General features: G+C 41.4%; 1 protein-coding gene across 1 annotated transcript; it reads right to left on the bottom strand.

Moving 5' to 3' along the window:
• Positions 1-3,316: 3,316 nt before the first annotated feature.
• On the bottom strand, positions 3,317-5,253 carry LOC116223802 (type-2 ice-structuring protein). Its single transcript, XM_031581825.2, has 6 exons — positions 5,187-5,253; positions 4,980-5,070; positions 4,276-4,355; positions 4,048-4,173; positions 3,835-3,943; positions 3,317-3,498 (listed from the first exon to the last, which is right to left on the bottom strand). Exons 2-6 carry the CDS (start codon positions 5,035-5,037, stop codon positions 3,428-3,430), a joined length of 444 nt encoding a protein of 147 aa, XP_031437685.1. The 5' UTR covers positions 5,038-5,070; positions 5,187-5,253; the 3' UTR covers positions 3,317-3,427.
• Between the last annotated feature and the right edge of the window lie 7,570 nt (positions 5,254-12,823).

The following is a 12,823-nucleotide window of genomic DNA, read 5'->3' as shown; positions in this document are numbered from 1 at the left end:
AATATCCCCAGGAGATAAACACAGAAGTTCAGTTCAATCGGAGACTGGAGCCTTAAAATATACCCAGGAGATAAACGCAAAAGTTAAGTTCAATTCAACTTTATTTACATAGCGCCAATAACAATTGAAACTGTCTTTAGGCCCTTTGCAGAACCCAAAGCCTGACCCCCCAGACAAGCACTAAGGCGACTGCAGCAAGGATAAACTCCCTATTAACAGGAAGAAACCCTGAGCAGAACCTCAGCTCAAAGGGGGGGACCCAGTTAAAACCAAATAGAAACGTTTCAGATTTGGATTTGCTTGGGGCCAGCTGGGTAGAGAAAAGAGATAGAAAAGGGAGGGGGGACAGAAGTGAAGGGAGGAGAGAAGGAGAAGAGGGAATCAGATCCATAGAGGATGCAGCATATTAGCACACATGCAGGATCTGTACAGGATAAATACATGATTCCATGAAACATAGAGGAAGGCATACATATAGGTGTTCACAAGGGGTTTCCTCCACTAAGAACCCCAACAGAAAAACATGCAGAAGAACAGAACACTCTCCTGTCCGTCCCTGACCAAGACGGACGGATCACTTGACTTGGTCCCCGGGCGTCATAAAGGCTGCCCACTGCTCCTGACTGTCCCAGAGGAAGGACAGTCCAAGATGGGAAAATGCAGAGGAAAAATTCACTGCGACCTCTTCGGCGTGTGTGTGTGTGTGTCCTGTGTCACCACCCTAAAATGCACGGTGTGTTGCTGTGTGTCGTGTGTGCCAAATAAAAAACTGACTGACTGACTGACATGAAAAATACAGAATTAATAGCAGCACCCCCTAGTGGAGATCTGAATTAATAGTGGATTAAAAAGGAGAGAGCCAGCATTCAAACTATTGTCTATTATACGGATAGGCAGAGTAATTGACTATGTCAATGATGGCATTTGCTTTTGACCAATGACAGAGCAGTCATTTACAAATGTTGGTTCGTTCTGAAATTATATGATGGGAACGCAAACTACTGTACATTATGCGACAACTGTAACAATCTAGTCCCTGGTGTAGATAAAAGCAAACAAATTGTAGATCTGAAAACTAAATATCAGTAAATTATGACATGATGGCATTTTCAGTGGATACAAGTGAATGACAGTATTAGGTAGGCTATATTAGCAACAGACACAAATTGTGAGTGAAATGCCCAATAAATACTGTATAGGCTATGTAAGGGACAATGTATAGTGCGGGGGTCATTATCGAAAAATAAATCCTGATGGAACGAACAGGACCCCGACGCGCAGCCGAGAATAGTTTACTATTAGAATAGTTTACAATTATATTAAATGTTTTAAAGGAAATTACCATGATCAATAACAAGACCAGCAATAACACATTCAAAACATTCCTTTTTAGTGCATCCTAAAGTTTGGAAGGGTGCATAAAGATCTGTGAAAAACAATAATATGCCGGGCAACCTCTTCTTCTACATCTTCTTCACTTGTCTGGTACATCATGTGTGTCCTTGCCACCGTTGCTTACATGCTTGCTCTATAGGGGGTTCAAGCCTTGGGCTCTGTAAAGAAGGTTTTATATTTGAGCTCAACAGCAGGTCAAGAGCCTTCCGTGATTGGATGGAAGAGTGTACTGTATGGCTCTGTCCGAGCCAGGACACCAGAGTTTTTTATGAACACCATCTTTTGAGTGTGCACATAGAACAGACAGCTACAGGACTGTCAGACTGCACCTTTAATACCTTTACTAAATGATGGCCAATTCAAGGTAGTTCACAACTGACTCAATAAAGGTTCATTCATGATGCTAGACCTCTATGAACCTTGTGTTTCTTGGTGAAATGGCCAGGTTAAAAAGCTTCCATTGGACACATCAGTCTGTGACAGTTTTGAGGCCATATCCCATGCCACCCCAAACAGAAAATGCGCGCCCACACCCACTCCATGGCCACACAACACATGTGGCCACACCCACTCCATCCCCACACAACACATGTGGCCACACCCACTCCATCCCCACACAACACATGTGGCCACACCCACTCCATCCCCACACAACACATGTGCCCACACCCACTCCATCCCCACACAACACATGTGCCCACACCCACTCCATCCCCACACAACACATGTGGCCACACCCACTCCATCCCCACACAACACATGTGCCCACACCCACTCCATGGCCCAGATGTGCTGTTGAAGTTTGTCAGCAGGTATGAGGCATATTTGGAGCATTTAAAGTGTTTGTTTGTCTTCAGATTCTGTCTGTTTAATATGATAGCATCTATGTCTACTCTCTGCCTTGACTATTTTTATAAGGTTGGAAAGATTTCTCTAAGTAGCTCTACTAACCCCTAGGTTTAATTGGCTGGAATGGTCAACCAAACAGGGTAAAGGTGGGGGGTGTTAGGTAACCTTTAAATATGTTATCTGGCGGATCTCTTTCTAGATCTAGATCTAAATTCCTTTTAAGAATGTCGTATCCTAGTCGAATGGCTGATTGAGACATTGCATGGTATGCAATTCAGATGCAACAGTAGGCCTAGGCTGTTCCCATCGCCACGCATTTGTTGGCTGGGTCAGTGGACGTTGTTAGCCACAAAGCTAAGTGAACAAGTCACAGTAGTCCGCTATTCTTGTGAAATGTGATACTCTCACACTTAACGTTACACTCTTACTCACATTGACAGTCTAAAGAAAGTCTTATGTCGTTATTACACATTTTGAAAATTCGTTCTGAATTTTTGTTATTCTGTTATATGTAAACTATAATTGAAACAATGTTTTGGTTGTACGTCATTCTCATGGACGTGGTCATCTGACTGTCACTTCTCCGAATGGCTTGAAAACCTCAAGATTCTATCTATAAACTCTTTCCTAGAAGCACAGTAACTTCTGCTCACATGTTCTCTTTAAAACAGTGAACAAGTCATAGCCTATTCCAGCATGCTGATGTCCTTCAGTTAAGCCTTTTTATCCTTTCCCTTAATTCAGTTTCTTGTTCGGGACTGACATTACACAGTTAATGCACATTGTACAATACCCCATAAACTGGCATTTTTCATTATACAACGTGAACAACAGAATATGAGTTATACTTCATACACAGACCTAACAAGCAATGTTATTTGACTTTGTAGTTAAATCTGCGTTACATAAGTAATGGGTCTCTGACATGTAGGAACAGAAAAGTCACATCACATTTGGATGATGTATCAATAATGGTGTATCTAATTTTTTGACGTACATGTTGCCGTAATGCAGAGTGTGCACTCGAAGGAAGGTAGATGAACAGTAGACTTCTGACAGACTCACAGCCCAGTTTGTTTCAGCCTTTTATTTGACTTGATACATGAAAAACACAGAAGAGTGTGCAAACATACACACAATCACGTGATTGATGGTGGTGGATGCCTCTGTGTCAGCTCAGGAATCATTTCAGTGGCTTGGCGCAGATTGATGAATGAAGATGCGTACAAGGTGTGTCATTCCAGCATTTTCCAACTGTAAACATCAAAAACACAGAAGTCAGGCAATTCTACACCAACCAAAACCTGAACGAGGCCACACTCACATCACTACTCACAGACAAAGACATAAGACAAAAGCTACGTATGAACTGAGGAACCAAAGCGATTCAAATGTGAAATGCAGAAAGTATTGATCTCAAGATCAACCTCAAGACAATTCGATTTTACTCTAAACAAAGCCATGTGTATTATTTACTTCTGATTTTAACTGACAAAAATGCCATTAATTTACAAAATGTACAAAAACAACACTACTGCCTTCAGTCATTTAATAGTATGCTCTTAAGCAAAACAATGAGTTGTGACTTACTTCCAACATTCATCTGTATGCAGCACTCAGTTAAGGTAGTATCAGGTTGTGCAGCGCACCAGTCAGCATAATCCATACTTGTGCTATCCATCCAAAACCAACGGGTTGACTAAAAAACAGAAAAGAAAGAGTATATGTATAATAAAATAGTGTATAATATAAATCATTCTCATTCTATCAGTACCATCAAAACATTGTGTAGTGAAATATTACCACTTGGCAATCTGTGCCTCCAATCCATGATGGGATTAAGTCTGCACTTGTCAGCTCCTTAACAAACGTAGACTCTTCAAGGCTGTGAATGGATGCAAGGTTTGCCCCCTCCTTCATACAGCTTTCCTACAGTGGAGATGTGCAGTCAGACGAAGATGTCAAATAACCGAGCATGCAAGTCAATACCACCAGAACAGTTTCAAATCAATCTGAATTCATTCTGATTACCTGAGCGTCAGCCCAATGCAATTGTAAAGGATTAAAAAGGAAACAGCGACCATTGAACATCTTCCAATCAGTGGGACATTCTGAGGACAAACAGAGTGAGAATGAGTAACATGTCTGATCGCAGGAAGGGCAAGAGTGTTTAATCCTTTCATTTGTTTAACTGAAAGAGGTGTGAATCACAATTAATCACATTTGTTGTGCCTATATGAATGTGTACAGGATTGTTTTGCTGTGTTTTGCTTTTCTGTAAAGCACATCGTATTTTCATTGGAATTAAATGTGCATGAAGTTCTTGCTTACAACTACACAAAGCATGAACACAGTACTGCCAACTGAATGTAACAAATTAATGAGTTGATCTCTCCTGCTTTAGCTGACAAGTTGTCTGTCTCTCTCTTTGACTATTTTACATGCTATTTCCACTGAAATTATAGAATTATATGGCATAATATATTTTTATATTGTAAAACCGAGGCAAAAAAGTCATATTCAAATCTTAACTCAATTTTGAAAAAATTTCTAGTTTAGTGTGTTTTGTTTTTGTAATGCAGAATTGATTACCTTGGTTTTTGTTGTGTTAAATTACATGTTTGTCAGCACATTATGTATTCCTGCATTTAATAATATGTACAATATATGGTTTCAGTGTTTGAATAAAGTTGCTTACAACTACACAAAATAAATGTCTCCAGACTGATACTCACCGTCAGCAGCCCTAGTCAGAGCCACGATGGCACAAACGAGTAGAGACACAGTCAGCATCCTGGTAGTGGAGATGACTTTGACCTTGATGACCTTCAACAAGAAAATACAGAGTGAGAAATAATCAGTGCAGGGGAGCCATGGTGACTGTGGTGCTCCACAGGATGAAGAACACAAGACGATAAGAAAAAAAGAGGCTGAGAGCAAACCTGCTGGAAAAATATCTTCTCTTCTGTCTGCACAATTTCAGTCTGTTGCCTCTGCCTTCCTGTGTGGTACTGCTGGACAAGAAAAAGACCAGCTTTTATATACAGTTACTTAAATTTCACAATATTAGTATTCATTCGATAACCTTCAATTGTTCTTGTGGACACTGTTATCAGTTTGAATCCTGTCAACACATCAAAGGGCACCACATTGCACACCGTTGGTAAATATTTGCTAGGAGTACATTTCTGGAAGCTTTTATCCAAGGCTATTTACAGAAACTATAATGATTAATGATTATATGATTGAAACACATTTATATCTGACTGAACCTGATCATATTGCAAATTAGTAGTGGTTAAATAATAATGATAATATTATTATAATGATAATAATTCCTGATAACATTGTTTAACTTTTTACACAGGAATTTAAAATTGTATATCCATTGCTAGAGACAGTGGCCTGCTTTTGAGTGTAAGGCTGTTTTGAGTGTTTTGCTACATGTCTTACATTACTATGACATTTTGCCTGTTTGCTACCTTTAAAAAATGTGACACAATAGAGTGGTCTCAGAGTCTGCATCTTACTGGGTCACATCAAAATGGAAATCTTAACTTGATGATGGCGCTAGATGAAAAGTTAAGAGATCACCAGAGTTATTAATTATCATCCTGGGGGGTGCGTAAATGTACAAAATGTCATGGCAATCCAGGGCTCTCAAGTGTCACGCATTGAGCGTGACAGTCACTCATTTCCGTCTTTAGTCACGCACTCCCGCCACACATCGTATTTCTCACGCTGAAAAAAAACTATAGGCTATTTAATGTGCCGCAGCGCGCAAACATGACCTGGCCGCGCTGCCCTTACCATTGAGGAATCAAGCACATCTCCCCGAATCCCCTGGAGTTCTGTCGTGAGGTGCCACTTATCAGCCAATCAAAAAAAAGAAATGGGCTACACAATAGCCAATCAGAAAAAAACGTATCTTTTGTATCTGTTGTATCTTGGTAAAATGTAATCCAGCAACCAATGAAAATAAAGCATCCTGGAATTGCGCGCGATTGATCTTCCGAAAGTTTCGTTCACCTGAGGAAACCACTGGAGCTCCGAGCATCAGTCTTCTACAAAGAGTAAGTCGTCTCCTGTTTTAATGTTACAACAAATTCACAATGGTTTGACACAAGCAATGACAACTTGACTGCAGTTAGAGAATATTTCCCAGATAATTAGCATCAGTTTTTAATGAGTGTTTGTAGCCAACACAGCCTGCCTTTTCACTATAGCTTTGACTCCGAACTTCGTTAATAGGCTATAATAAATTAGAGTAGGCCTATTAAAAATATATATAGCCTATAATTCGAACGAATATTAGGCAGCCCTTAATATTCAATGGGCATTATTTTTTATAAATGTGTTTGCTTGAACATTCTATTTAGATTCCGAGGCTTCTTCACGCCTGGTGAAGTTGTGAATCGCGAGCTCATTAGGCATACTAGCATGTTATAAATATCCTGGCCATGGATGCATTAATCATTGCATCCGACTTTCAAAGATGTCAGGTAAAAAACAAATAAGCATCCTGTCCTTCGCCCAAAGAGGAAAAAGGCCAGATTAGGCCCAGAGAAGGTCGTAAACACATTAGAGGAGGAGATGGTGGAAGAAGAAGACAGTACAGGTGGAGGAGGAAGAGACAGTGCAGGTGGAGGAGGAGGAGACGGTGGAAGACATGGTGGAAGAAACAGTGGAGGAGATGGCTAGAACAAAAGGGAGAAAAGTCCCAGGAGCAGCCACCTACAAGACCTCTTTTAATAGTGAATGGACCTCTAAATGGCCATTTATTACTGTAGGAAGCACCAGCTCATATTACTGGTGCTCTATCTGCCGCCAAGAGAACTCCTGCGCCCATCCAGGTGTGCAGGATGTGACAAGGCACATAGGCAGTAAGGGGCATCAGGCCAAACAGCAGGCGCTGAAGTCATCCAGCACAGTCAAAAACTTTGACTTGCCAGTGGCTGCAGAGATAAGTGTGCAATCAATCAATCAATTCAATTTTATATAGCGCTTCTCTATATACCCGAAGTCGCTTTACAGAGTCCAGTAGTCATACACACACAGTCATACCGGTGGTGGTAAGCTACCTCAGTAGCCACAGCTGCCCTGGGGCAGACTGACAGAAGCGTGGCTGCCAATCAGCGCCAACGGCCCCTCCGACCACCACCAACATTCATTCATATTCACACAATGCAATGCATGTCTTTATGATGGCGGGGGAAACCAGAGTACCCGGAGTAAACCCACGCAGGCACGGGGAGAACATGCAAACTCCACACAGAAAGGACCTGGAACGACCTGGAAGGACCGGGATGCGAACCCAGGGCCTTCTTGCTGTGTTAATTCCTAATTAATACATCCAATTCTATGACTATGGCATATATAATGGGAACCAACACCAAAAATTATAAAAGAGTCCAAAAAGGCAACAAACACAAGTCATAATTCTCTCTCTCTCTCTCTCTCTCTCTCTCTCTCTCTCTCTCTCTCTCTCTCCCAAATTGAATAAATACTTTGTAATTGGTTGAATTGTCAGTGCCATGTGTCAAATCTTTTTCTGTAAGTCTGAGCAATTATTAACAACAACAAAACAAAACACTAATAATAATATGGGGGGGTGGGGGCTGGTCTGGTCTGTGGGCATACGGCAGGGGCGGGGTGGTCAAAATGGGGGCGGGCCGGGGGCGTGGCCGGGGGGGGGGGGTGTATGTCACTCTTGCCTGTCTTCCAAACTTGAGAGCCCTGGCAATCCATCAGATAGTTCTGACATCTGACATTTCACTCAAAACCACAAGCATGAGGAAAAGTCAGGGAATCCTCAAAGTGATTATCCTCTGAGCTTAAATGTTATGGAAATCCATCTAGGAGCAGAAGAGGGCTGGAAATATTCACCCAAAGGGGTCTGAGTGACTTCTGAATGAGGTATGAATTAGGTTGGAATAACATTTTATCTAAACATGAGCAAAAAAATATTTGAAATATTTGAACGACTCTCCTGGAACCCTTTGTATTCCAGTTGCAGTTCAACTGGTAGAAACTTGACCACACATGAATATGAGGTGCACATGATTTGTTGTTGTAATTTTTGGTGCAGACTCAGTTTCTGTGGATTGCGTGACTGAGGCTGGAGCAGATCCTTCAGAGCATGTTGCAGGAGGCCTTCCCAGGCAGGCAGTCCTATGGGTGGGATTTCGCTCGAAAAGGATTAGGACAGTGAAGAGATGACAGGAAATGAGGAAAGGGTTGAAAATGAACCAGGGATGCTGCAGTTCATGGTCAGCCCCTTAAGGGTTGGGTTATGCCCGATCAGAACTAAAAATCAAAAGTTTTTCTAATTGTTCTGTGCGACCACACTGAAAGCCAGCTGTCATAGGGGGGAGATGTGATAATCATTCAAATATGGGGATAACGGTGCACATTTTCAGACAGTCTCTCCTAGAAGGCATTCACAGTGTTGCACTGGGTTCTTCACATGAAAAGAGAGAAGTTCCAACCCTGGCTCATTTCTCACCTTCACACAGCTGGCCAATCACTGTGTAAAGTATGTGTGACCGGATTGTCGGTTTCAGAACGTTACAGAAATTGTAATCGGATGACGAACCAGTGTCAGGGAGGAGGTCTCCGAAGCTCTCTGACCATCGGACAAGCACTTAAGAAGGAGCATGCGGGCAGTTTAAGGCCTCTGGTGGTGAGATGTACGCTTGGAAGTGGAGAAGAGCCACAGAGAGAATGATGAAAAAGGCCAGTTTATAAACGTTGAACCGATTTACAGTAATTGGATTCATGAGATGAAGTGAGGAGAGACTGAACCAGAGTGAATGGCTCGAACAAACCTGTTCATTTGTATGTTCACTTGATGGTCTAACATGACAAGACCTGCTTTTTTCTTCCTCTTCCTGCCTTTTAATACAACCAGCAGAGTCGCAATAGAAGTTCAGGGCTGCAGTATTCAAATGAAATAATCAAAGCAAAATGGAATTTAATTTGCTGTTTGGGTGCTCATGATATAAAACCAAAGTGTGACACTGTTACCTCATCAGAACCTCCACGGAGCGCTCAGAGTCTAATCAAATACCAGTTGACCTGGGCACCACATTGCACACCGTGGGTAAATATTGGAGTAAATTCTCTGGCAGCTTTTACCTGAGTATCAACAGGAAAGGCTATTTACTGATTAATGATTATACTGTATGATTGAAACACATACGTACATCATCATCATCATTATTTATTCAGGGACAATTGACTGAGCACAGGGCTCTTTTGCAGCAATGCCCTGATTGAGGCTACATAATACAGATGAACAATAAATAAACAAACCATAACAAAACAAAACAGACAAAATAAATAAACAAAACACATTATACAACTCAGAAATTAGGTATAAAAAAAATAAGATAAAGTAATCATTCAAATATGGGGATAACGGTGCACATTTTCAGACAGTCTCTCCTAGAAGGCATTCACAGTGTTGCACTGGGTTCTTCACATGAAAAGAGAGAAGTTCCAACCAATTCCAAAATGGAATTTAATTTGCTGTTTGGGTGCTCATGATATAAAACCAAAGTGTGACACTGTTACCTCATCAGAACCTCCACGGAGCGCTCAGAGTCTAATCAAATACCAGTTGACCTGGGCACCACATTGCACACCGTGGGTAAATATTGGAGTAAATTCTCTGGCAGCTTTTACCTGAGTATCAACAGGAAAGGCTATTTACTGATTAATGATTATACTGTATGATTGAAACACATACGTACATCATCATCATCATTATTTATTCAGGGACAATTGACTGAGCACAGGGCTCTTTTGCAGCAATGCCCTGATTGAGGCTACATAATACAGATGAACAATAAATAAACAAACCATAACAAAACAAAACAGACAAAATAAATAAACAAAACACATTATACAACTCAGAAATTAGGTATAAAAAAAATAACATAAAGTAAAACTTTTTTTTTTTTTTTTAAACAACAGCACTGAGGCACATCCTTAGCATCTAAAAGGCTCTTAAATTGGTTGACAGACAAATACTAGGTTAGTTTCAAGTCCTCTTGAACAGTGTTCCATTTATGGGAAACAAATAACTTAAAAGCTATTTTACCTATATTAGTTTTGATAAGGGGGATTTCAAGGGAGATGAGGCTCTGTGACCGTGTGTTATGACAGATGGATTTTAATGTAAAATGTGACATGAGATAATTAGGCAGTTTTCCCACCAAGGCTTTATAAACAAATAAAAGACAGTGTTTTTCCCTCCTGACTGCTAAAGGGGACCAACCAACATTCTTGTATAAATTACAATGGTGGGTCCTGAAAGCATCTCCTGTGACAAAGCGAATAGCACTATGGTAAACAGAGTCCAGGAGTTTTAAGGCAGAGGGTGCAGCATACATGTAAACAATGTCACCATAGTCAAGAACTGACAAAATTGTTGATTGCACTATTGCCATTCGGTTTTCAAAAGTAAACCGAGATCTAATTCTATAAAGAGAGCCCACTTCTTAGCTAGGTCAAGAACATGAGATTTAAATGGCAGCCTATCATCTAGCCAGATACCTAGGTGTTTATAGCATTATATCTGAACCTGATCATATTGCAAATTAGTAGTGGTTAAATAATAATGATAATATCTGGTGTTTACTTAACATTGTTTAACTTTTTACACAGGAATTTAAAATTGTATATCCAGTAGCCTGCTTTTGAGTTTAAGGCTGTTTTGAGTGTTTTGCTACATGTCTTATCATTACTATTGTAGCCTTGGCCAGCCTCTCACCAGACTACGCCACCCCTTGAGCTATAATAGAGAGCAAGGGGAACTCCGTCCCAATAATGGTCCAACACAGGTTCTTTGGAAAGATATAAAAGATTAGGTTTAATTTTGTTTCTCGTTAAAACAAGGTGTCACTTTGGTTGTCAATAAATAAATACATAAATACATGAAATGGACTTCAGGGGAATGCCCCAGCCGTTGGGTAAGAATCCGGAGCCACTGACCACACAGACTAACAGGGGCCTGCCTCCAATACCACACGTGAAGGAGAGCACACACTACTAGCTCATTGGCCACACCACCGCAAGCACACCACTTGGGCACATTAAGAAAAAGGGGTTCACACTTCACTGCATTACACTGCACATCTTATCAAAGGTGAGAAACTATCTTAGAGGAAAACCTGGCCAACCTGTAATCTAGGCTAGGGCCCCAAACGATACCCAGGCTATTGCGGCAGGGGAGATGACACAGGGGAAACAGATAACAAATGAATGACACAAACAAACAAAAATAAACCCTCTAACCTGTGGCTCACAATATCCTCTTAACCACATATACACACCTAGGCCCCCAGGCTAGAGGGGAAAACAGAGATACATATATTCTAAAAGCAGCACCCGGACCTATAACTAACTGTAAGAGAACAGCAGCTAACAATGCTGTATAGCTGTGTGCTTCAATAGCTTCTTTGCTGTCTAAACAGCTGCACCCGAGAACGTCATGCACCTGGTATCTATACGCTGCCAGCAACCACAATAACCACCGCACTGATACACTGACTGCTACTTAACACGTTGCGATGTAAACGGGATATGGAGTGCAGTTGGTAGGGAAGACGCTCAACTCGTTCCTGTTGGCATCCGCTCTATAACACGCTACCGTGTCGCTGAAGACAACGCTCCAGAACGCGGCTTCACTCCACAATCAGCAATGGACGGCTACCGGCATAAGGACCCAAGGTGTATATATCTATGCCTGTTCGCACTAAACTAATTGGAACCCAGCCCAAGCCCCTACTAGTGACGTACACACAGGAGAAAGGTGACAGAGGTGAATCAAAATAAAAGTTCGCTACACCCATTGGTCCCACCGGCTACACTATGACATTTTGCCTGTTTGCTACCTTAAAAAAATTTGACACAATAGAGTGGTCTCAGAGTATGTATCTCACTGGGTCGCATCAAAATGGAAATTTTGACTTGATGATGATTTCATTGATTTAATTTGCTATTTGGGTGCTCACTGTACACGTTCGTTCATTGAACACGCAGCCTGCCCAGCAGCCAAATAAGCCTTCTCGGCCAGAGCCGCCTGGTGCCTGGCCAATCGCGTCTTAACAGTAAGTCGAACTTGTAGCACTCAGAGCTAGTGAGGCTAAAAGAACCCGAATAACTCACCAACTCGAAAGAGTAAAAGCACACAAAGTTTAACTTAGCAGAGCGTAGAAAAGTGTCTGGATTGACCACTTCAAAGCGAAGTTTCTTAAGAGGCCGATTCGACCGTGGCCATCCCTACTTAAAGGCTCCTGAGGGGGCGGGCTCAGGAGAGGGATTGGACGAATCTCAGCTTTCCGGCGTGAATGAATAGTGCTTCGATTGGTTCCAGTGACTACGTCATGTCCCATCTGTTATATCGCAGTCCAACTGCGATAGGGAACCAAAGTGTGACATTGTTACCTCATCAGAACCTCGTTCAGAGTCTAATCAAATTCCAGTTGACCTGCCAATTTGAAAGAGAAGGTTGTCCTCTTGATCAGAAAGTATTGACTGTCTGTATCTTTATTTATACAACTATTTATATAGC

Source organism: Clupea harengus, chromosome 15 (genome assembly GCF_900700415.2).
Source record: "Clupea harengus chromosome 15, Ch_v2.0.2, whole genome shotgun sequence".
In the NCBI taxonomy this organism is placed as follows: Eukaryota; Metazoa; Chordata; class Actinopteri; order Clupeiformes; family Clupeidae; genus Clupea; species Clupea harengus.
This window is presented reverse-complemented; position numbering and strand designations above follow the sequence as displayed.